This window comes from Polyodon spathula, chromosome 4 (genome assembly GCF_017654505.1).
Source record: "Polyodon spathula isolate WHYD16114869_AA chromosome 4, ASM1765450v1, whole genome shotgun sequence".
NCBI lineage: Eukaryota > Metazoa > Chordata > Actinopteri > Acipenseriformes > Polyodontidae > Polyodon > Polyodon spathula.
Window position 1 is genome coordinate 91,368,517 of NC_054537.1, and position 26,973 is coordinate 91,395,489.

The 26,973-nt window shown below is 35.1% G+C and overlaps 3 protein-coding genes across 4 annotated transcripts in view; all 3 read right to left on the bottom strand.

Annotated features, from left to right (window-relative positions):
* Nucleotides 1-1,573: 1,573 nt before the first annotated feature.
* Nucleotides 1,574-4,155, bottom strand: LOC121315102 (homeobox protein Hox-A3-like). Its single transcript, XM_041249019.1, has 2 exons — nucleotides 3,602-4,155; nucleotides 1,574-3,047 (listed from the first exon to the last, which is right to left on the bottom strand). The coding sequence occupies exons 1-2, from the start codon at nucleotides 4,059-4,061 to the stop codon at nucleotides 2,266-2,268; spliced, it is 1,242 nt and encodes a 413-aa protein (XP_041104953.1). The 5' UTR covers nucleotides 4,062-4,155; the 3' UTR covers nucleotides 1,574-2,265.
* Nucleotides 4,080-18,803, bottom strand: LOC121315106 (homeobox protein Hox-A4-like). 2 transcript variants are annotated; one of them, XM_041249023.1, is made up of 5 exons: nucleotides 18,168-18,803; nucleotides 17,604-17,827; nucleotides 8,315-8,377; nucleotides 6,490-6,654; nucleotides 4,092-4,178 (listed from the first exon to the last, which is right to left on the bottom strand). In XM_041249023.1, the coding sequence occupies exons 1-4, from the start codon at nucleotides 18,574-18,576 to the stop codon at nucleotides 6,538-6,540; spliced, it is 813 nt and encodes a 270-aa protein (XP_041104957.1). In that variant the 5' UTR covers nucleotides 18,577-18,803; the 3' UTR covers nucleotides 4,092-4,178; nucleotides 6,490-6,537. The 2 variants fall into 2 exon arrangements, with proteins under 2 accessions (XP_041104958.1, XP_041104957.1); XM_041249024.1 differs by lacking the exon at nucleotides 6,490-6,654 and having other exon boundaries at nucleotides 4,080-4,178; nucleotides 18,168-18,785.
* A 6,609-nt stretch (nucleotides 18,804-25,412) lies between these two features.
* LOC121315108 (homeobox protein Hox-A5-like) overlaps nucleotides 25,413-26,973 on the bottom strand; it is a 2,244-nt gene continuing 683 nt past the window's right edge. Inside the window, exon 2 of the mRNA XM_041249025.1 lies at nucleotides 25,413-26,668. Coding sequence (XP_041104959.1) covers nucleotides 26,424-26,668 — 245 coding nt within the window. The 3' untranslated portion in view covers nucleotides 25,413-26,423. The remainder of the gene's footprint in view (nucleotides 26,669-26,973) is intronic.

The following is a 26,973-nucleotide window of genomic DNA, read 5'->3' on the forward strand; positions in this document are numbered from 1 at the left end:
TGAAATAAGATCTACGAGAGCGAATAGCATGCAGAGAGATGATAATAAATTATGAACGTGTAAGTATACTTTCTATATATTATTATTAGTGTTATTAACATTCCAGGATTATATATGAATGGGTCAGTGATCGATATACCATAACAATAAAGCATTTACCTTTGATAGCTTTTTCTTTTTTTCTGCATGCATCCTTTTTCAGTGCATGTGGTAATAAGTATATAGAGGTGGTCAGAATGACTCGAGTAGGTAAAATAGGTTACTCGTGCTTTCTTATAATCTCTGGATATGATGCAGTTCGCATTTAACAGTGGTAATTGAAGACCTTGGTTATTTCAAACGATCCTAGTTAGAAATAACTAATTTTATCCCAAACGTATACTTTGTATAATATCTCTTCGAATTATGGCTAACATTGTTATTCAAGCGGGGACAGCATGTTTTATTATATTTTTCTTTTCTTCTGTCGGAAAAATGGCGTCTTCCTAAAAGTAATGAGTACTGGATTATGTGTTTGAAATAAATTATTGCTTTAAAAATACTATTTTAGTAATTTATTATATAGCAGACGCCTATCGTACGAAGACACTGTGATATTATTGTATTCTATTATTTATGCAATTGTACCTGTTTGTATTGTGTTACATTTTTCGAATGCAGACGATAGCTCACATTCATTGAAGCCAGTTTTTTTAATTTTATTTTCTTTCAATATGCAGCAGAAAAATCATAAAGGGAAATGGGTGACTCATACTAATATACATAACCTATATATTGCGAACCAACACTCGGATACAAAACAAAACAAAAACAAAACTGTAAAGACAGTTTAATTCATAGGATTTATACAAGAGTTTTCCTCATAAACTGCGATTGTCCTGTTTAGCACTAATATTAGATTATTTTGAAATTCTTTGTTGAAGCGCGCATTGAAAAGGATACGGTTCGTTCTACTGTACTAATGTACCAATGTATAAACATTAGCTTCCTATAATTAGATAATTTAATCGACTTATTTAAACCAAAAGGCAAATTTGAATAACTAAACAACAGATCCTTTTTACTTCTTTTTTTTTTTTTTTTTTTTTTTTTTTTTTAGAGAAGCTTTGAAGTCAGCAGAACCTTTCCATTTTGATGGATGTTTCTGTGCGGGGGCAGAAAGAGAAGGAGCCAACATGGCGCGATTACACAGCCTGTGAAGCAATCGAAACAGGAGGCTTGCAGCGTGCTCGTGGACAGACATGCACATGTATTTAAATGGAAGTATTTTTCTGTCTTTTAGCAAACACTGATCATGTCTTGAATATGTGAAGCTGTTACCTGTTCATCTCAACGTGTAATAAAGACTTTGCAATATATGTATAGTGTGTGTACTTTAAAATGACTATTTATTTTCAGGGCACAACACAGACTTATAAAGGAAGCAAAACCTAAACTGTAACATACCAAAAACATTATTATTATTATTATTATTATTATTATTATTATTATTATTATTATTATTATTATTATTATTATTAACATGCAGACACCATGTTAAGAACTCATAACTCATATTAATGCTTACACACTGTTGTTTTTTAATTTTATGATTTATTTGTCAGAACTAGAGCAGTATAGAATGTATGACAAAGAATCAGAAATTTGAATGTTCCATATCAAACATTTTACAGGTTATTATTTCTGAATTGCGTGTTGTCTTTCATCTTATTGCATCATCGCTGTTCAAACACCATTAAAAAGTTTCTCTTTGAAATGTACTTGGGGAATGGTGTCTTGTATTCATAAAGTGTTCAAAACAAAGCCAAAGAGGCTAACTAGAATATGAATTGTACCATTTCTTTATAAATATGAGCAGAATGGGGGTAAATAATACATTTAGAATATTCTATTTCTCAAGAACAAATAAATAAATGTGAATCTCCATCAGACTACACACACTGGGAGGCTTGATTCCCCTTGAACCCTAGTTCATGTGCTCTTTAGCCATTTTTAAAAACTGGATAAATAAATCAAGAACAAATTTACATTTACACATTTTAGAAAAAATTGTTCAAATACCCTGTTTTGATAAAAGTATAGAAAATAAAATAGGAAATTGTTGACACTAACAAAGCTATAGGTAAAATTCAAGCAAGAAAGTATTGCTACTACATCACACATAAACTATAAATGTAGATAGGCTAGTCAATACAAAAAAGTGTGGGATCAGAGGTAAGGTAATGAATAAGATAAGAGGATATCTTCCCACAGCTAACTCGTCCATTACAGATGCGTCAATTTGGGTGCTTCCTGAATCCTCCCCTGAGACGAATGATGAGAAGAGAGATCGGTATATGTTGGGTGAGGGTCGCAAGGTCCATGGTGATGGTTGCTGGATATGGTTCCAGCGCCATTATAGTCCATGTTGCCAGATGGGTGAGGGAGGTGTGTCAAACCAAAAATGGAAGGTCCAGAATTAGCCATGGCATCAACATAATTACCTCCAACGTATACTGGGCTTCCCTGCAAATGAGGAGTCCCATAGCCACCATTGCCTTGAAGAGGGGGTGTGTCATATTCAGGCGTAACAGCGGCTGCCCCAGTGTACCTCTTCTGTGGAGGCTGGCAATTATTAATAGAGCTATTCAGAGGCGGTGGATATGATGTGGAGAGAGCATATGCATTGAGATGAGGTTTGCTGTAAGCCGTTGGCGACTGTGGTTCATATGGTACACTGTTTACTAGCGAATGCATAGAGTTGAGATATCCTCCCGTGGAAGACTGGTGCACAGGACTCCCAGGGGACTGGCCCCCAGGGGACGGCATCATCCCCTTCCCCTTCTGATCCTTTTTGTACTTCATCCTGCGGTTCTGAAACCAGATTTTGATTTGTCTTTCTGTGAGGCTTAGTAAGTTGGCCATTTCGACTCTCCTTGGCCTGCAAAGGTAGCGGTTAAAGTGAAACTCTTTTTCCAGCTCCACCAGCTGTGCGCTTGTGTATGCAGTACGGGCTCTCTTTGAAGCAGCCGAACCAGGGGGACTTTTATCACCAGCACAACTTTCAGCTGCACAAAACAAGAAACAACAATATAGGGGAAATATTACACTTAGAAACATCTATCTATCTATCTATCTATCTATCTATCTATCTATCTATCTATCTATCTATCTATCTATCTATCTATCTATCTATCTATCTATCAGTGCAAATGGTCAACTTAACAATTTATAAATAGGCTCATTGAAGTAGTTTACATTCCTCCATACCCAAAGTATAAGTATCCTGTAGTATAAGTACATGTTATCAATAACACATTTTAAACACTGTTGTGTCACTGCAAAATATTTATCTCTAAGGTAACCCTTTTAATGACAAATAATGTCCTTGTGCACACATTGTCTTACTGCCTACTTTCACCTAATCAATACCTGAAACCACATATTGTGGTTATATATATATATATATATATATTAAAGATATATGACATATATGGTTCAATGGCTAAAAAAAAGTCAAGGTGTCCTTTTTAAATTACAAATATTCTGGAGGCCATACCAAACTAATATCTAACAACCAGATGACAAATGCTGCACTCATTAAATAAAATTTTAATTGTACCTGAACTGGAACTACTGTTTTTCTGTTTCGAATTGTGTCGGCTGTCCTTCATCCAAGGGAAAATGTGTTTGTTTGTGGCAGCATTCGGTGAAGTATGCGTGGGGTTCTTGCTTGTGCTGTTGCTGGTGTTCTGGGGTGGTGAGGCAGAAGGGGGCGGGGGCGGTGGAGCAGCTTGGGGTGCAGGTTGCTGCTGCTGTTGCTGTTTTTCCAGAATAATCGTTGGTTGGTTGGCCTGGCTACCACTGGTCCGCATGCAACTGTCTGTGATATCATTGGGTTTCTGATGGGGAACTGGAGTGACTGGTGACTGCAGAGAGCAAGCGGGTCGATGGTAGCCACTTTCCACATGAGATGATGGGGGGTATTGCTGCTGATTGGCATTATAACTGAAACCATTAGCTCCTTGATAAGGGTAGCCACTGTATATTGCAGAGCTGTCGTAGTAAGTGGCCTTTTGCATCTCGTTGTTTCCCAATATTTATTTCACAAACTGACAGGGTCTTGACACTCTTATAGAATAACATTGGCACCACTCTGTCATGTGACACCTTTCCTCCAATGGCCTCTTCGGGGAGACCTAAGGTTAGAAGAAGCAGAGTGTGTTAAAGAAATGGGGCAGATCCATCTTACTTTTCAATAGGAATCTGACATGAAAAGCTACAAAGGAAAAAGGAAAATATGGACAGCATTTTTTCTTTTGCTATCTCGATTCACATATGGTAAACGTTCTTTTAATTAACAAAATCAAACTTAATTTAGCACCAAATCATGCCTTTTCATAATATGTTAAACCCTTGGTAGGTTTATTATACTTTTAGTGTAGGCTATATTATGTTTTGAATTAATATAATATTTAAAAATGCATAATAATGTTCATTATTATTATTATTATTATTATTATTATTATTATTATTATTATTATTATTATTATTATTATTGTAATTATTGTTATTATTATTATTGTTATTGTTTTCTCCTGTTGATTGTAATTTATTTTTATTTTTTAATAATGTTTATAATAGTTGGTAATATACTGGAACATATCAAATAATGTAACAGAGATAAAAATGAAGCATATAGTATTGTATTACTAATAAGATGTTTGCAACCACCCAATTGAGCATTGTCGCTATTATTTGTTTATAGACAACATATGTAGAAAACAGCACTACAACATGCAGCTGGGGTATTATTTAGCCACCCCTTAAAGAATTAGCAACCAAATTCTACATTGTAAAACCAAGATGGATTGAAAATCTCCAGGAACCTGAAAATCCAGTGTTCATCTCCATGACCACAGCTTGAACTTTTCTCCCAACATAGCAATAATGGATTGTGTCTCGGATCTGCTCTGTAAGTTGATGTATGGGGGTCATTGGGCCGGGGAGTGGAGATGTAAACATGGGCCATAGAATGCATTTCTATTTGGAGGAATGAGCCTTGTTAACTTATACTGTTTACTGAGCAAGGCAAGTTCCTTCTGTTTATTTTAATCTAAAAGATACATTTCTGATTGCGTTTGGGGGAGGGGCGTACAAAAGTTTTTATATTTGTTCTATCTATTCTATTTTTTAGAATCCAATATTCATAACAGTATAATAATCTATTGTGTGTGTGTGTGTGTGTGTGTGTGTGTGTGTGTGTGTGTGTGTGTGTGTGTGTGTGTGTGTGTGTGTGTGTGTGGCTACATGTGTGTGTGTGTGTGTGCAAGTGTATGTGTATGTTCATGCGATTGTGTGTGTGTGTGAGTGTGTGTGTGTGTGTGTGTGTGTGTGTGTGTGTGTGTGTGTAAATAAAGTAAGGCTATGTTCAATAATAGAGCCCTTATAAAGTATATCTTTTCAACTTAATGAATATAATTTTTTGTAATAGACATTGTAAAAAGGCTAAATATGTTAGACCTGAGTAAATAGCCACTTTAATTTGCTGGCTGTGGGTAATAGAAATATGCTTTAATTTTTACTTGCACACTGACCACAAATAAATTATATAGAGACACGGATTTAAAAAATCATATCTACAGTGCCTAGGGATAACCATGTACACCACCAACACCACAACACTGAAGCCCAACGGTCTATATGGAAAATTGACTTTTCCTTGTTATCCAATTGCAAGAAAGCTTGGCTGAATTAAAGAATTCTGAACTGCAAAGAATGTGAAATTAGATTCAATCATTTAAAGTCCACATCCTACATATCTGCATGTATCGTCCTCCCAGTTAGGGCCAGGCGATTTTAGCTACATTACCAATGCATACTCCTAGTTTTATCTTTACCAATAATAATAATATTAATAATAATAATAATAATAATAATAATAATAATAATAAATAATAAGAAGAATAATAAGAAGAAGAATAAGAAGAAGAAGAAGAAGAAGAAGAAGAAGAAGAAGAAGAAGAATTAACTCTTACGCTTAAGCATTAAAAGATCACAAAATTGTCCTAAAAACCCGTATCACATAGACAACTCTATTATGACATTAATTTACGACGTAAAGAGTAAACCAATGCAAAATATTGTTTTACAAATGTGTCCACAAATAAATAAACATAAAATAATATCGAGAATTACTATATCTCCTGTAGCCTATAGTTTACATAGGTCATTGTATGCATGCACACGACTCTAAATTGTAGTCTGTAATGTTACAACATTCTGGAAAACATAATAAAACAGGAACCCCCATAGCTTCCATGAGACACGGAAGAAGTTGAGAAACGAGAAGAAAAAGCTTGAGTTCGAAGCCTACGGGTATCAGCCCTAGTATGAAAGGAAGCTAGCTTGTGAACTCTTCTTGAACCGAGATTTAAGTCATATGGTCATAAATCACTGGGACATAAACTCCGCCATACACAACTGATACCCTATTTCTGTGCAGCTTACCTTAGCCTCTGACGACAAATGCAGAACACAACATAGTTTTTTTTTCATTCAGCAACAAAATCGATAAACCAGGAGTTCTGTAAAACTTTTGCTGAGGGTTGCAACAGATAATGAGTGCACTTGCTGAAGTCCTCGATGAAAGAGCACGGCAAGATGGTTGCAGAGCTGCAAAGAAACCGAAGAAATCTTTTTTTTTTTTCTCTCGATTTGGATCGACAGCCCTAGATTATTTTGGTGCGACCTGGTCAGGGAGATACGCGCTATCAGCTCCCAGGACAGCACTTATCTAATGCCAAAGACATGGGTATGTTTCGTATGAATATTTAATGTAGCAGCGTCTGTTTTAAAGTCAGTCTCACTCAAGAAGTCCTGTGCAGATCACTGTGTGAACTCCCCCGAAACACAGCGTCACTATAGATCAAGAAAAAATTATGCTAATGAACCACTACTTTAGACGCAAGGGCTCGTTCTATTAAATCTCCGTGTTTCAAAATAAGCTTCCTAAATAACGCGGGTATTTAATTATAGTCACACATTAAATATAATGCACAATGTTCTGGTTAAAATGTTTATTGCATTTTGCACAACGAAATCAAATACTCACAGATTGATTTATTGTATGGCAGAAAGTATAAACTCAAACTCGACGGTGTGGAAAATATTTCCATCATGTGCCAAATGATTTTGTGCAATCGTCCATTCAAGAATTGTCCTTACGTCAAGTGCCCTTTGCATTATTATATATATATATATATATATATATATATATATATATATATATATATATATATATATATATATATATATATATATACTATATGATATACTATGCAGATTGACTTTGAAGCGAACAGAAATCGTAGACGATTAACTAAACGAAGATGTTCCCATAATTGAGATGTCAAAGCTACCGATTGAGTGCGAAGGGGCTTGAGAGGAAAGTTGCACCTCAAAACAAAAGCAGAAGGATATGAGCCAGCGTCTCTTCTGCATACCACTGCTTTTTTGTCATTTGCAGCTCCGTAAGATTTATGACTTCACGTATCAAGGCTGTAAACAGAACATTTAAAAGTACCTCTGGCAATGTATGGTTCTGGGGCACATTATAGAACAACAAAGAAGGCAAAGCCGGACAGCGTAGGTGTGGAGTTAGGGGCAAAAATCCACCGTATGCGTTTTAGAATTAAAGGAAGATTTTCTTGCTCAATAGTGAGCGCCTTCGTTTTTCTTTGGTTTTTAAAGTGCTGATTCATTATTTGTATTGTTATTTTGTTGTATCTTCGATATTGGGTTAAATTACTGCTACAAAAGCAACGTCAGCAGACGCTTAGTCAGTTTCGGGACAGTTCCTTCTGCGGTTGGCCGAGAGATTAGACGAGAAAGGACATGGATTTACCTTACGTTTAGATTTAACTCAATAAAACGGGCACATTGCTCACAGTGCAGGAGCCGAAAAAGGTTTTTATACACTAATTTGCTAATTTCCGGAAGAGAAGGCGAATTGAAAGGTGACACGAAGTTGCTTATTTTCGAGGTGTGACTATACTCGTTTTAAGTGATAACTTACACTACAAAGATATGCAAAAATGAACAAATGACAACAGTGCTTTTGTTGTTGTTTTTAAATTATTTTGCGTGAATTTGTTAAAAGTATTACTTATGCATAAATAAGAATATATTTGTCTATTACAACATACGTTAATAGTCATCATATAGTATCTATATATATATCTATATATATATATATATTATATATATATATATAATAATATATCTATTCGGTAGACTTCCGAAAAATAGCAATTTTATCCAATAAAACGCTTACCGAGTTGTGATTCAGTCTCTCTGAAGAGCCCACGCGTCGGGAGATCTCTATTCCAGACAGAATCTGTTAAAAGAAATAACATTCAATGCAACTGAACACAGGATTGTTACAAACAGCGTTCTAAACGCAGATACTTCAATCCCATTTCCATGGAGGAAGCTCGTTTAGAACCACCAAGTATTATGTAGCTGCTCAATATGATACATTTTGTTTTGGTTGCAGTTGATAGATGCTGCTTTTTTTAACAATACCATGTATTAATGTGTTGTATGCTTATATTCCTAAAGATAACTGTGAAATATATAATTTTAAGAAATATTGCTTTGACAGCGTTATGATTTTTGGTTGAAAATGGTTTATTCCACAATGCAAACTCAAACTGTGCCACATTTATAAACCTGTTCGCATTTATCCTATTTTATTATTATGGCTTGAGTGGATGAAATTTGATCCAAAAAGGTTGTACTAAGATGAAACTAAAAATAAAAAATAAAAATAAATAACAGCTTGAGACAGGATGAAATAATATATACCAGTATTGGCTACGACATGCGTACATGAAACTAGGTAATCAATTAAAAAAACAACATTATCTAACAGCGTTAGACCCGTACGGATTATACATTGTTTGTAACAAATATCGTTTACTATAAACGAACTATACTGTCCATGGCTCTACATTTTTTTTAATGGACTACCTCTCAATAAATAATAATAATAATAATAATAATAATAATAATAATAATAATAATAATAATAATAATAATAATAATAATACCCGAAGTTCACGAAACCTATCCACATTTAATTTGTACACGGAAAGCAGTAAAGAATTCGTTAAGGCAGATCGCCCAGGCGCGGCTGTCCCAGCTCACTGAAACATAAATCAAATCTCAACGCTCTGACCTTTCTAGAGCTGAACTCAATCCTGGATACAATTTTCTATAACATTTGTATCCTGATACCACAAAGGGAAGACGTTTATTTTTCTTTACAGTGTAAGCGGCTTTTCTTTTTTTTTTTAAAGCAAACAATATTTAAAACAGTATGTGTGTGTGTGTGTGTGTGTGTGTGTGTGTGTGTGTGTGTGTGTGTGTATATATATATATCTATATATATATATATATATATATATATATATATATATATATATATATATATATATAGATAGATAGATAGATAGATAGATAGATAGATAGATAGATAGATAGATAGATAGATAGATAGATAGATATAGGCTGCGTTTGATGATTAGGGCATTGTTAACCTATACGATAGTAATAAAAAATGCAACGTTTTAGTGGTGCTTTCTTCAGAAAACACTTCTTTGATTGCATTTAGTTGCAAAATAAATGTTTCGCTATATCCTTTCATTAAAACCTTCCATGTATACATCCGTGCCATATGCTTATATGCATTGGGTTGACTAACATAATAGATCAAGTCTTAAATAATCAATGGACGTGTATATTTATCGATTTATTTTCGTACAAAACAGTTATCAAAAGCATCATTAATCCAAAACGGTAACGTGTTTAACAGAGAGCGAGAGTGAGAGTATAATCTAATATTTACGTTTTATGGCAATTCGAAAAATAGGGACGGGACCTGCCTATACCGATCCCACAGAGTGATGGGTAACAATGGAAGGATATTATATAGCAGAGATTTTATATTAAAAAAGCCGGCGTTCCCCGATTCCAAAATACATAACAATAATGTTCACAAATCTTGCTTCAGTAAGCACAATAAATGCTTGTAAAATGAAGCTCTGGGGGTCTCTGCCATTTTTCTGACACCCCTAAGCCTTTTCCACTGACCTTTGCCTTGATCAGCAATAACTCACCACATTAATGAACAATCAACGGAAATACCTCAAAATAAAATCCATCCTCCTGTGAAGCAGGGGCTCTTTTTTCCCTCAGTTCCGAAAAAAAATACATCCATCCGTGAGAGCAGCAAACGACATCCAGTAATAAGCCCTTTTGAAGTAAACTATATAATGTCCTGACTCAGAAAGTGGAAGAGCGTTATCACAGCCGAGTCAGCCCGGGTCTCCGCTCCAAATCCCACAATAATGCGCTGTATTATGCGCTCACGTGGTCATACGTCAAGTTAAGTCCTTTTATCTGATTCTGTGAATCATTAAGGGAAGTATTCATTGAGGGTTAATGTTTTACGTTTTTCAAAGTTTACACTAAAACTGCAAGGGCTTTATTTGAAAGCAAGTCATTAGCCTGCATGTTCAGGGTCTTTCCTGCAAATAAAATGACATTTTAAGGTAAGTGTTAGATATTGAAGTATATTGGTATTTCATTAACGCTCGTTTTTTTTTTTTTTTTTTGTTTTTTTTTTTTGGATCTGTATGGACTGTTCTAGGAATCTAAGTACTGGACCGAACATAGCTATTCGATGTTTCACAACACAGCAAGCAATTACATGTTCTGCGTAAAGGTATTCCCGTAAGGAAACCCCCTAATTCGTAGCCTGATTACCCCTCTGCACTGCCATCGCCTCTTTATAGTGTTGTATTAGGCGTGCTCAACACCCACAGAGTACACCGCGACAGTCAAATAAAATAAAACATCTTATAATTACCTGCCAAGACGCAACACAGTATCCTCAATGGCTGGCTGATTTTTGTCGCTGAAACACAGTGTGAAGAATGTGCTTGAATGTAATGTGATAAATCTGAGGGGGTTGTTCAGTCTGAGGGGACCCTCTTGCTCAACCTGCTGTTACGCATTTCCTACGACTAGTTGAGTGATGCTCAAAATTATAGGTTCCTATTAAAAAAAAAAAGTTCAGTTGCAGTCTGTGGCATGATGGTGGCCTACAGACCTGAAATTAGCGCAATGATCTGGATTTGAGTATCTTCATTGGTATCCTGAATATATAATAAGCAACCACGTCTTTTGTTAATGGGACTCGTATAGACCTTTTTTCTTGGAAATCAATAACTTTAACTTTACTGAAAAGTGTAAAAACTTAATAACCGAATATGTGCACACAAGCCATACTCTATGCTATGTTTTCCATAGCTTATGATATAACACATTTGATTTTAAGTAATTTATTTACGTTCTTAATATTTTATTCTCATCCCCTGGTAGTTAATGGTTCTTGTTTTTACTCAAAGAATAAACGCATTTTTTACGTACCTGGGTCATTTATACAATGAGTTGTTAATAATATCGACAAGCTAGTCACTATCATCTTCAATAAGTACTATGTAGCCTGTTGCCAACGTGGGGCACCTAAGGTTATGGCTCAAACTTTCTACAAACTCCCTTCTGGTTGCTTCACTTTCAATAGATATTTAATAACACTGTCCAAAACATTCAAAGGTATTCTTCATAAAACGTAATGAATACGTTGGAGTCCACAGTGCGAAGAAGGCTTTTGGAATGTGCAACCGTCGGCTAACAGAGTTCAGGACAATAAATCATTAGCACAGGACACAGAATGCTTCATAGTTTAAACACACTAATGCGCAGCAGCCACTTGCCTCTCCAAACAAGCAGACTAAACTTTAATGGGCGCGAGGAAGTTCAAAATACTTTACTGGGGAGACAACTTATAAGCCCTTTGTTTTACAGATTTCGGATTTTGGAACCAATATCACGAAAGAGGAACATACAATATTTTCTTTTGTTTTTGGATAACCAAGGGCTGTGACTTCTATATTACAACAATTGTTGCACCATATTCCTAATGGAAGCGAAAGCGAATTCTATTATCCACGTCCCGGGGATTTTACCTAAAGGATTTTGGCATGATGGACAATGGATAATTCTGGAAAATCAAAACTACCAGATATAAAAAATAGAATTAAAATCGGTTGTATAAATTTGATTGGAATTATTTTTTTTACTAGTTTCTTCTATATACTCTGTTACCCATAGTAAACACATTTGTCTTATTTTTGTCTTGCAATGAATACACGGGAAGGGCAGCGTTGTATCATTGTCGTAGGCCAATACACACGATTGACATAATTCTGAATATCGACAAAACCGCAACATTGACGAAATATTGAAATTAAGATCAGACGCATCTTTTTTAAATAAGTCAAGGCTAAATGAGTTTTAGTTCCAAATCAGGCACCTACGATGTATAGTATATTGATGTGCAACTGTTCTAAGTTCATGTGCGACTGCATTTAAAAAGACCATTGGAAGAAACCGTCTTTCACTTCTGTTTTAATGCGTTGCAATTTAAAAACATTAAAAATAAACCAGAATGACAAAGGAATCTGCCTTATGTAGGTCAGCGTGTTAACATAATGCCTTTTCATGAGGTTAAGACCCTCGATTACCAACCGATAATGTAAACGACTGGAACACAAAGGACCACCAAGGTATACTGTAACTTCTTCAGGGAAGGTAATGGATTTACAATGGCTACTTCAACCTTCTAATATCACTGCACTGAATTATAACGGTATACACTATAATAAATAATTAATGCATCCTAAATGATATTAGATATAGAAACTGCAATTGATTTATTTTAAATATGGTTTTATTTTTCAATACAAGCAAATGTGGGCTACAGACACAGTGACTAATTCTGATAATTCAAGTTTAATTATATCAGTAATATTAACACACACACACACACACACACACACACACACACACACACACACACACACACACACGCACGCACGCACCCACGTACACACACACGCACGCAGGCACACACATTTTTTGTATCTGTAATCCGCATATGTACAAAAATGCACGATATTACTCGATAACAATGAAATAAAATGATGGATAAAAAAGAATGTGATATATGCATGCTTAAGAACATTTCGAGTCATTTCTCATAATCATTTCAAATCGTTTTATAACAATGAGAGGCGTCATTTGGTTCACCCTTTCAGAATAACCCGAACAAAAGTGCGAAAGCTGTAAATCTTTAACAAATGGAATAGTCTTAGCTTTTGTCATGCAGGTCCACACATCATTATCCCGTATAATTCTTACTTTGCCTATGTAGCTATCATTTGGAGCCAACTTAAGGTATTTCAGTTATTTTGTAATATTGTGCTTCCTGTAGGAATTAAAAGAAAAGCGCTAACAGTCCTATTAAAAACGGTTTCTATTTTGGTTATGTTTAAGGGGTATCCACTTTCTTAGTAATATGTAAACCCTTCTAGACGAAGAAGCTCTTTCTTTTTTAAGCTGTGCAAGTTCATTTTATCAGTGAAATGGTCTGATTGTTGTTTTGTTTTTCTTCATTGATGATTTCTTCATTGTTGTCTATCTATAAATCGAGAGATACTGTGGTCTTGTCGGTGGATATATCAGTATATAAATAAATAAACTGCAAATAAACTTTTTTTAAACCTATATATTTGTCATGTACTGGCCTTTTAGAAAACGGATGGAGCTGTTCCTATAATAGCGCACAGAAGTACTAGAACTGTTGCAAAGTATACACTTTTAATTCCACATAGATAAAGCATGGAATGTGCAAGTTACAACCTGATCTCACAGCAAAAACGTTATCATGGTAACGTTTTCACTAGGCTCTGAAACGTTACCTACATAACATAGCGTTTTTGCTGCATCAAACACAATGCTGTAATTCCGTATATGGTCTTTTTATACAAGTGCTAAAATATACACTGCCTTTTTTCTTTACACATTTACACTAAACCTCGCTTAATATACTTGCAGGCGTGCCAGCACTGTAGCCGACGAAAACAATACGGGTAAAAACAAAACAGTATTCGGTTCAACAGACAGTTAGTAGCTTAAAAACACATAAGCCAAATTAACACTAATGCGGGTTTAAGCTACCAACAGAGACAGTTGGTAGCTTAAACACATTTCAGTGCTCTGTGTTTCTGCGTAGTTTGAAATTTGAATGTGTCGGCAACTGCTTACTCTGCGGCGCTCAGCCAATAGGTAGGGGCGGGGCGTTGAAAAGAATTGTGGGATATGTTGGTTCGAGTCACAGAAGTTATGAATCAATATATATTTCAAGGTTTTGCTCGGTGCAACGCCTATGAACTGGTGACAGGTTAGGTGATAATAATAAAAACAAAACCAGAATATGAGTAATAAGGACACTCACATACTACAGTATATAGATACCGGTCCCCGAATCTCCTTCCTATGACTTAATGAACGCGATGCGATTTGGCCTGCGATGAAATTGTAATTGTACTCTGCGATAATACCTTTCACATCAGACACTCTTCTAATTGTATCATCAGCTGGAAAAAAACACACCTATGACAGTCCTGTTACACCGCTAATATATTTTGATACTACAAGAATTATCTTTTCCTCTGAGACTGTTAGCTGAAGCCGGGCAAGGGAAGTTGTTCCTCATTGGTCAGTTCCCCAGCTGCCGCGCGACAAAATCGCAGGCAGGGCGAACGGCTGCTATCAAGAATACATAATATCACACATTGGCTTGTGCATCGCGCCCGGTGCGTAGAAGCCTTTACATTGGGTATAATCGATACACTGTCTGAATTTTAAAAAGGGAACCCCAGGTGCGAATACTGGCGACTGCATTCGTTTTCTGACCAGCTGCATTCATTAGTTAACGAGTCACGTGACCAGGGAGATTACAGTTTTAATACCTAGACAAGAGGCCACTCGCGTGACCCTTTCCAGTAGTAAAGCTTTATTTGCTACTTCAATTAAATCACAGTGTTGACATACTATAAGCTTAGTTTGAGTGTTATCAGTAATTGATAACACTAAACTGCTTTCGTTGAAGAGGCCTAGGTTGGGCCACTGTAGCCTGCACTACAAGCAAGCGCCGCATTGCTTTGTTCAACTCCAGTTCTCGATGGCCCTCCACTGTATTTATTACGAACTCGGACATGAATCATCTTGCATGCTCTTATCCATACATATTACTATAATCATTACTTTCACAAATCGTAAATGTGTAAACATTATTCAACTTGTTTCTCTTTGAGTTGTATTAACCAGATGTTATTATTATTTGTAAACTAACGGGGAGTCTTGGACATTATCTCTGCTAAGGGTCATTGATTTGACGATTTCAGCGGTCAGTTTGCAATACAAAACGAGTTCATTTGATGGAAAATGTGTCCTCTTGGTGAACTCCTCTGCTGTTCCAGTCTTTAGCTGACAATACCGACCTCTCAAACAAAAGACGTATATTTTTTTTTAAAGCTGAACGTTACAAACGAATCAAAATTGCTTTTGTATTAAACATATTGCCAACCTCCCTTTTTATTAACAGTACCACTTCTGTAAACTATAGAACACAATGAATATGAAAGGGTTACTGGTACACATTAAAGCAACGCTCTCATCTTTTTCAGCCTTGAGATTTATTTTTCTCTGCATGTTTTCTTTTTATCTGAGCGCCTTTTAGTGCTCCCGCTGAAATAGAAAGACCTCGCTTTCGAATGTGTTGATTAATTAATGATTCCTATAAATTAATTAAAACGTTTGGGTAAAATGTTAAATAAACTGGCACATTGAAAGAATTGCATTATTGTTTTATGTAATATTTGACTGTACACGATCTAATTGTATTTATTTTAGATTAATACCATTTATACACCTGTGCCTTTTGTTTTATTTATTTATTTATGTATTTATTACGCATATTAGCCTGCAGTTAAAACGCAACATTTAGCCAGAGCCTCGAAATGCATACTGTTACATGCTGCTTTACTTGCCTATATTTGTTAGTCTGTATTACCCAAATGCTTTGCTTATTCTTCAGTTGGTAGATCCAAAATAAACAACATATATTTAAGCACTCCTATTATATTTTACTGCATTTTACATAAGTGACAAGACATGTTGTTTGTGATAGCCTGGCACAAATAAAACTAAGTGTGAAAATATGTGAAATACCAAAGTTGCATACTCCTACTAAAATATCTACAAAATAACATACACCATTCAAAATATTGAACAGTCTCATATTATGGAAATTTGTTAGAGGTGTAACAAGGTGTTGATTGTGCACGGGTTTTGTTCTGTCTATCAAACCAAATTCAGTTTATTCCAAGAATAACCAGGAATCATTTACACTAGTTTTTACAAAAATATATTATTTATTCTGTTTAATTCACAGTATATAATAAATGTAATATTATTAAACCAATAATACAAATATTATAAACAACTTTAGAATTTTGGTGAGAGATATATCATTACCAGAAAACATATATTACTTACAACGTGGTGACGTACAAACTTTATGAAACGGTTGTTTAAAAAAATTAATAGATTATCTGTCCAGCAGTTTTTCCCCTTCTGTCTCTTTTACTTTTTATTAATCATTGTTCCAAACCAAACGAGGAAACACACAGCAAACCCTAAACAACATACAAGTCTTTATAGAAATGTGCATTTCTGGATCATGAATAAGCACTTTAAAATCGTAAGCTAGTCAACAAATAAGCGTTTTTATTATACACACACACACACACACACACACACACACACACACACACACACACACACACACACAGGTCTCAGCATACGGTTGATATAGTTCTTGACAAATATTTTTATTTAATGTTCTTTGTTTTTGACATTGTATTTTTGTACATCAACACATGATGACGACAAATAAATAATTCAATTGTACATAAAACAACACACACACACACACACACACACACACACACACACACACACAAACACACACACACAAATGTTCACAATTTGAACTGTATACAATATCATAGGAACAAGTATTACATCACACCTTTATATTGTATAATACTGATTCCAAGCTAAGAAAAAAGCCAGTTCTACATCATTCTGAATTATTCCTCAGTATATATTTTTTAATTTTATTAAGGTGGCAAGTACAAGCGTGAGCAAGCTCCAAAATAAAAATGTACTCGTGTTTAGCATCCTGTCCATCTCAAGGCCACACAGCAAGAACACCAGAAGTGCAGCCATACAGCCCTGCTGAGTAACTTTTAATAAAGAGGGTATCAAAACCAGCCCTGCTTAAATTAACGCCCTGCTAGACAAGAGCTCATAAAATACTATGAGTTTCCATACATCAGAAAATAGGTATTGATAAACAAGTAAACATATAACGGAATCATTGCTCTTCGTTTTCTCAAGTTTTGGTCCAGGTGATAATAGCATTATTATTATTAATATGATTTGAGTCTATTTGACTTCATTTTATTTTGGTGTTTGTTCTGTTTTTACTACAAGTTGGAGGAATTCAGTGCTGCACCCGCCGCCTGTTGGTTCTGTGAAGGTACCTTTGATTGGTGACTTGCAGGAGATGAGTATGAAGAGCGCACCTTAGTATTGGGCAGTTTGTGATCTTTCTTCCATTTCATCCTCCTGTTCTGAAACCATATCTTGACCTGAAGTTCTGCCAAGCAAAGCGTGTGCGCTATCTCGACACGTCGACGTCTGGTGAGGTAACGATTAAAATGAAACTCCTTCTCTAGCTCAAGAACCTGTTGTCTGGTGTAGGCCGTTCGAGACCTCTTTGGCTCCCCTCCATTATAACTGGGATTGACTAAACACAAGACAAGTAGCGGGGAAATAATTTTAGATCAAATCTCAAATATTCATTAAAACAGTAAGAAAAAAAATGATTTAGACGTCACTGGAAACCATAGCAATAGCCGGTACAGACGGTGTAGTACCAGGGAGAGAAATATATTTTGGGTTTAAAATAAACAAAGCCACATGGCCCAGACAACAATACACGGTAATACAATGTATGGGGTGGGGGGGTTAATGACTGACCTAACAGTTTGGTGCTCGTAAATTTTCTGTGTCTACAGCTACAAAGGGCATTTACACCTACTATTAGAAGAGTGCCAAGTCTCAGTTTACATCCTGATGCAACTTACCCGTCTTAACATGGACTTTTCTCATCCAGGGGTAAACGATAGCCTCTTTAGCACTCTTCTGTGCGGATAGATGTTTTTCATTCATGCTGCATTCTGTAGTCATTGCCACAGCTTCATAGTTTGGATTCTGCCGAGGGATGTGGTTTTGGAGGACAGGCTGGGATTGAACTTGAGCTATCTGCGAGAAGCCTTCCTGTTCACTGGAATGGGTATTGTTGTAGTCGTAGGGCGTTTCCGTGTAGTTTGGTCGCTGATAGAGCGTATCATGATGCTGGAATCCAGGATCTCTGGGGTGTTTATAGTATTCAGGAGAACGGTTGGTTATATAGTTGTTCTGTGAATATTCCTCGCACGAAGGGAAATTAGGCTCGGTGTAGTTGGAGTTAATCAAATACGAACTCATGGTCATTAATTTGTGAAGTGGAAAAATACCAATTTTTCTAGCGATGTCGTTTTTCTGCTCTCCCACAGAACCCTCCTACTCCCTGTCAAATGTACAAAGTTAACCTGTCATGTGATGAAATCCACCAATCAGAGCCCATTTAGTCGGAACCTTCTAAACAGATACGCCAATTGTAGATTAGGTTTGACGAAAGGAAAAAAAAAATGCTCCAGCGGTCAACATTTTTGTTTGCTGATTAGATGAAAATACGAAAAGGGAAAGGGCTAGAATAAAATACATTCTGTATTATAAATCTGTACAAACATAGCATGCCACTAATACTGTGTGATACGGGTTAGTGCCAAATGTTTCAAAACACTTATATTTCCATTTCAGAAGCACCCCTGCTCCATATTGAAACAAGAGATGATAAAATACTGATCATGTATTTACCTTTGAAGAAAAAACAGAAAACACATCATTGTAACCGATACGTTCTGAACTGCTTTGTGTTCTTTGATCATGTACGTTATTTACTCTAAATCAATCAAGCCTGAGTGATCATATAGTAAGGTTAATGCAATAAATCCCGGAGATATTTCATATTGTATTTCGTATTTCGTGTTGTCTTCGGTAAATTGGGTACCTTGATAAGATGCGTTTGTCTAATAGATTGAAAGCAATTGCCGCAATGTGTATATTTTAAGCAGAACAAGTCCATCGTAATGCAAGCTGAAGAAACCCACAGAGGCTTACACAATGTCAATATAAGATAATGTCCCATTGTTCACGGACTTATGATTATGTAGTTGCAGAATGAACTTCTTAGCAAGACGACAACACACATGTGTGTTTCGAGTTTCCTTGTTTTCCTGTTTTTCTATCCCTAAACAGGTCATTAGGTGTAACGCTGGTGTATAGTCATTTTTGGAACTCTAAATAATTGTTAAACGTTATGTGTTCAATCTGTGCAGTTTTTTCTAACTTTAATGTTTAGACTTTAAACACCAGCCCTAGTATAAATATATATGATTGATTGATTATAAACGCGTACAAATGTTTTAAAAGTGTTACAACTCCTAAACACATTTCCAATTATAAACACAACGACGTGTCTGAAAAGTGCTACAAGCAATACAGCGTATAAGACCATATATTCCCAAAACATTTCTACTGAAACACCTACTCTGATAGTCGTAAATTGGTAAAGGTATGCGTCATAAACATAGAGATTATTGACTTGAAGCGAACATGTGATCCTATGAGACTAAAACCAACTATCATCCCGATAGAAAACTAACGACTATCTGAAATAAATGCAGATGTTTATATCTTTCCCATGTAAGCGAGATGTAGTTAATAGTACACGTCATATATTTTGTAAAATTGTTAAACAATCAATCGTTATAATAATAATAATAATAATAATAATAATAATAATAATAATAATAAATAATAATAATAACAATAATAATAATATGTGATTGTAGTTGTTTTATTAACAATATTAGTCTTAAGTCTGTACAACAATGTATTATTTTTCATTGGCTCTAAAAAGCCATTCATTTTAAGTATTGCATAGATTAGAAATACTGGAAATGTAAAGAATGATATCATAATGGTGTTGTCTACAGTATGCTCCAACATTAGTGAAAAAAATAGTTTCTTTTCAATTAAAGATGATTACTGCACCTTGCAATACCGAATGTATCATTATATTTCTAGACCTGCACATTTCTTTAAATAGCTGCATTCTTTTGTGTAATTGAATACATGTTTTGTCAATTACATCTAAGTCCCAGTGCATCTGAGTTCTCTCATTAGCGCAATTATGGCCTTTGGTCGTGCACCTGTTTCTTTAAATGCATTTGGATTAAACTCTTCCACGATCACAATACATTCCTATTCAGCATCGAGAACAACAATTTATTAATTTAGTACATGTCCCTATTGCTAAACGTGACAGGTTATCCATATATATATATATATGTATGTGTGTGTGTGTGTGTGTGTGTGTGTGTGTGTGTGTGTGTGTGTGTGTGTGTGTGTGTGTGATGTACATATAATATACATTAGGTAATAATATAGATATAATAATTATATAATAAAATAATTATAATATACCATTTCTAATTTTTATCTACATTATTACTTATTATTATTATTATTATTATTATTGGTAAAGATAAAACTAGATGTATGCATTGGTAATGTAGCTAAAATCGCCTGGCCCTAACTGGGAGGACGATACATGCAGATATGTAGGATGTGGACTTTAAATGATTGAATCTAATTTCACATTCTTTGCAGTTCAGAATTCTTTAATTCAGCCAAGCTTTCTTGCAATTGGATAACAAGGAAAAGTCAATTTTCCATATAGACCGTTGGGCTTCAGTGTTGTGGTGTTGGTGGTGTACATGGTTATCCCTGGCACTGTAGATATGATTTTTTAAATCCGTGTCTCTATATAATTTATTTGTGGTCAGTGTGCAAGTAAAAATTAAAGCATATTTCTATTACCCACAGCCAGCAAATTAAAGTGGCTATTTACTCAGGTCTAACATATTTAGCCTTTTTACAATGTCTATTACAAAAAATTTATAGGTATCCTTTGTGAAATGAAATAATACCCTATAAGTAACTTGTGAGTGAAAGAAAACACACCACACAACACACACACACACACATACATTACACATTATTATTATTATTATTATATTATTTATTATTATTATTTATTATTATTATTATTATTATTACTGTACTTTTAATAGGTCCAAATACAAATTGCCTGACCAAAAGTTAAAGAGTCAACCCTTTGGAGACTTGTTTCAGCCATTTTACCATTTTATAATCCGGCTTTGGTCTGTCCCGCTGCAATTGCACACGTCACAGAACTCTTGATATTTGCATGCCTCTGTGTTAGAAACTGTTTCCCACCATGCTTACTAAACGTCTGTATCTCAAGCCTAGAGTGTTATTGTAATTATCAGACAGCGAAGAAATTACCAGGAAAAGCGCCTCGGTGAAAAGATGGACTCCACGCACAGTCTCCACGGGCCCAACACATTCCACCATTATACAGCATGCTGGTCCATTCAGTATGATATAGATACTTCTGATCTGACTTTGCTATTATTTATTTTAAAAAAAAAAAAAAAAAAAAATGCCGTGCCTTACAAAAAGAAAAAAAAAAAACCCACTACAAATCAATGCAAGATAAGGCGTGTAGAGGAAAGAATATTGAATCGGAGGCCATCATTTGTCTGATTACCAAATATATTTGAAATAGATACTAGTGCGTCCTTCCTGAAAGTTAACTTACCCTAAGTTTTAAAGTGACCTAAAAGTGACACCGTGTGCATTTTGATTCCTTATTAATCTTGGAAATTGACACTCTTTGTTAAATAACAAGGCGTGTCTTTCTCGAGGAGAAATTTTCATATTTGTTAGACGCAGTGACCTGAAATTCACCTCGGCCTTGGACTTAGCCTTTTCTAAAAGGTCTGTGCAGTTCTGTATAGATAACAGAGTGCTTTACCCAGGTCAACTCCCTACAGGCCCCGAAAAGACACAAATGTGAAATAATGTTTTTATAAAGCCTGAATAAATTCTGCCTTATATATTATTATTATTATTATTATTATTATTATTATTATTATTATTATTATTATTATTATTATTATTATTATTATTAACCATGTTATTTGTACTGGAGGAACGCAAACGTACCTGCCATTAAGAGTGGGCTTTATCATAAGGTATTTAAAAAAATAAAACATGTTTTTCGCAGCTTGAGCACACATATCGGTCCTATTAAGAAGACAAAACATCTTTTTGTAGAAGATTGGTTCCAATCACACTGGATCCTTCGATCTTTAAAGACATAAACTTCTGAAAAGAGTTGCCGGTGTTACAAATACAAATTAAATCATATTTTCGACATTACCACTTCTTAATTAATTAATTTGTCAAAAACAAGAATTGCAAAAATGAACATCGTTTTAAGTAAAACTGATCTACAACACAAACTGTGCAGTTCTCGCAGATATTCAATATGAAATGTGTGTGTTTTTGTTATAAGAAAGAACTGAATTTAGCACATAAACACATGTATACAGTGCAGCAATGACTTTAATTAAGAACCAGTAGGGTTATTGCCCTACAGCAGCGCAGATGAGAGACACTCCATTGTCTATAATAATAATAATCATAGAACATAATGCGAATTAAAATAGCAATATGCATTTTTGAAGTGTGTAATTGTAATAATAAAAAACTTAGTCATTATAGATTATATTAAGATTTTTTTATAAAAGAAAACCATAAGAATAAGTAAGCTAAATAATATACAATGTTTTATTTCCAGTATCATAATAGCAAGCAAATGCTCTCACGTAAGTTGATTCGTGTGATCTCTGACATCACATGCACGACGTTTACCCAAATGTCAAATAAATAAACTTAATGTATTGATAAAGCCTAAACTGACGAGAGTTGTGTGTTTTTTGATATGTTAACAGACGTAATGGGGGATCTTTTGATCAGAACGCTTTTATTATTATTATTTTCTAGAGGAATTTGATAAAGTAGTCTATTTATATCGTCCACTGGTTTTACAGTTTTTTAAATTATTAACCGGTCAAATACATAATAATACTAAAACAATATGAAGCATTGTTTATTTTGTTCTGAAATAATACTCCCTAATGTATATGTTTGTATATATTAGGTAGTGTTCTGTATTTGTCAGTGAAATAAAAATATCATTTGATTCAACTAAAAGCAATGGGTTGTTGTTGTTTTTATATTTACTCGTCGCACGTTCACAAATGCTATGCAAAATAGCCTCAATCCATAACTCTGGAAGATATAGAGCATCCCCAGATGGTGACTGTAAAGGCCCCGTCCCTTTGTATAACAGAGGTCGACTTGAAGTCTGAGTTCACCTGGAGTCCACAGTGATACATGCCTAATTCAAAGCTATTTTATCTTTTGTGTTGATAGTCAATATCTCTGTATAACACTGACATCAAACCTTGTCTGAGCAGATGACTAAGAGATGCTCAAAACGTACCCTTTTAACCTTAATTTTTCTGATGTGCCTGTGTGCCCCAGCTAAAAGGTTATTGCTCGTTCTTACTGCTGAGCATTCTGCACCCTGGTCCGCAGACCTGCATTCACCAGTGAGGTACGTGATAAGAGTTATATATAATCAATATATGGAATACAAAAATTCACTTCGCTGCGTATTGTAGACCCACATAGTATTATCCAGGATAGGGAAATCATTCATAAAGGAGACGCCGCGTACTCTGTTGGTGAATGTTTTGCAGTTGCGTCTGTCAAGGCAAGCCCATCAAGCTTTATATGGTTAAATACATTTTAATGATTTCCTAGAGTTTTTACAAATGTTCTTTCTTTGCTCTGATTATAGAACAGCACACATGTGTTCCTGAAATTGTTTCGACTCGCGCGGTGACTGTGAACTTGGTCTAAAGCGAGCCCTGCTGGTGACTCACAGGGTGTGCAGATTTATCTTTATTGCATTTATTTGACCTAGCAGTGAACTGCATGGGAGGCTATTTTTTATGATGTGGCACGATCCACTGAAAAGCATACGCAGTTCAGAAACCTCAAACAATGTGCACGTATTGAGATTGTAACAATCACGAAATTGGCTGCTGTATTTATTGCAAATCAATTTGATTTAGTGAAAAGATTGCACTCTACATTATACACAATACATACATACATACATGCATACATGCATACATGCATACATACATACCTACATACATACATACATAATTTATTAGATAACTATGCTATGATTGCCTTGACATGGCGAACTTCTATTAACACAAACAAGCTGTATGATAATACTACAGGATATTCTTTAATAGAAAAAAATATAATTTCAACAAAAACAAATTGCAATTACTTTTGTTTTATCAGATTCTTACCTGTTTGGGAACATCATTAATAAGCATTCACTAAAATGGAAGTGTCACAGAAAAATTCTATCTGTGAAGAGACTTTATGGCTTATCAATCACTTTACAAGCAGAACTGTTGTTTGCTGAAACCCATTGTCTATCATACAGCATATATGCTTTCATGATAAAAAATAATTACAGTGCAATTTATTTTCTGCCCGCCGGTAGTATAAAGTTGGGACTCGATATCAACATCAAAATTAACATATACAAACGTGTCTTATTGCAATAGTTTTTTTTTTTAATTATTATTTATCAAATGATAAGATTTGAACAATGCCATTAGAAGGAAAAACAAACGTTCTACCTTGACTGAACAGACCCAGATAGCTATGGGTGGAGTTTCTGAAAGTTAAGAGTTCATAACCCAACACAGATAGCCTGCTGTTTTGTCCAAACTTACCTTGAGCAGTTTGGCCCCATTTTTTCACGTCGTTGAGGTGTGCTGGCTCCATATCGCACGCTGTAAGAAGAGTTGCCATGATGGTCAGGAAACACTAACAGCCTGCAAAAGAGTCAAATGAAGTCCTGCGTCAGTGTGATTACATGCCATGTGGAATATACGGTTGATGTGAACTCCCCAAAACCATAAAACTTACTTTAATGGCACCACGTGACTGTTTATAGCCAGTGAGCCTATCTGTCTCTGCTATGGATGATTTTACAATCTAATTCGTAGACAAAACCCCGTTCATTTGCCACCCAGATGTGATATAGCCGGAACTGTGGCTAATAAACTTTTCTGCTTTAAACTTTAAAAGGAGTTCAGCATGTAGCCAGTTAGAGTACGGATGCTGACCCCCTCTTGCAGTTTAGTGACAGGAGTCTTTAACCAGACAAGCCATGGGTAAGTACAGTTAAGATTGATGTGCCTTATACCTGTTAACTATTATACAATTATGAAAGTATATTATAGGTCTACTATGACCGCCTGAAGAAAGTTTTTGAAGAGCTTAAAGTTTGATTTTAAAATCCAGTTTTTAGCTGAAAGACGATAGTACTAGAGAGGTGGGAAGGCATTTAGCTGGAATGAGAAGGTCATAGCGATATTTCATAAACTAAACGAAATTCAAACAGTTACTGTCTTTCCTTTTTTAAACAGAAAAATAATAATCCAATACAGCTACACAAAAACATCCGAATAGGCCTGCGTACAAGTTATTATAGAAAGTTTATTATCGTTTATTTTATTATTATTTTAATTTCCAATCAGTCTTAAAAACAAATACAAAAACTTATTACCATATGTTCAGACAGCCAAACTTAGACTATTATACTGAGCACTCTTTTTCACAAAAAAAAAAAAAACATTACTGAAGATGCGCTTTTAAGAGCAACTTATGAGTCCATGCAAAGAATCATACAAAGGCCCAGCAAGAACACACTGTTTTGGACTCGTAGTTCCTTAACGTGTTCACAACGCACTACATTTACACCATTACAAGATAGGTAGTATTGCAATATTTAAAATAACGATAGCATCGATTACAAAGAAAACAGGTAGTTTGAAACCAAAGTTGTTGTTTTTTTTTCTTACAGCTTGGAGCTTTAAGCATACAACACAAACACGTACCAACAACACATAACAATTGTTCTAAGCGGATTGTACGGTAACTTCAAGTAACACACGCTTTCTTTCTGCGTTACAGTAAACAAGTTAAAACATCTACTGTTGTGTTAAGACTGTACAGATTCAAGCCAGAGATTTATAAATATGATCATACAAAGGTCACACGTTTAAAAGACTTTAATAGAGCAAGGTGGTGTTATTATTAGTTCTTGTATTCTCAATGAAGAGTTTGGGAAGTCTCTGTAGTGCTGACTTCACGCTAATAGTCCATCTTCCATCGCCAGTACTCTGTGAAGTGCTCTGAAATTAAGGGCGATAGACTGCAGCTGCCATGCTCATGCTTTTCAGCTTGTTATCTTTTTTCCACTTCATTCTCCTATTTTGGAACCAGATTTTAATTTGTCTCTCAGAGAGGCATAGAGCATGTGCGATTTCGATCCTCCGTCTCCGCGTCAGGTATCGATTGAAGTGGAATTCTTTCTCGAGTTCCAGACTCTGGTATCTCGTATAGGCGGTCCGAGCTCGTTTCCCTTCTGGTCCCGCCATGAAGTCTGTTACACAAAAATGTGATTGTTTTAAAAGTAATAATAATAATAATAATAATAATAATAATAATAATAATAATAATAATAATAAAAAAAACTTTGTTTTACAGAGCGAATTTTAAACTGGCACCTTTATTAACGTTTTCGAGAGAAACTATAAAAATAAGTATAACAGATAATAATGATATATTACAAGTAAAATAAGTTTAATGTTTTCTTCTCCAAATGCATTGCTATCTTCATGTGAATCACGTACGGGCTACTGCTCTTTTCTGCTTCAACTGCTGCATGCTTCCAATTAAAACAGCAGC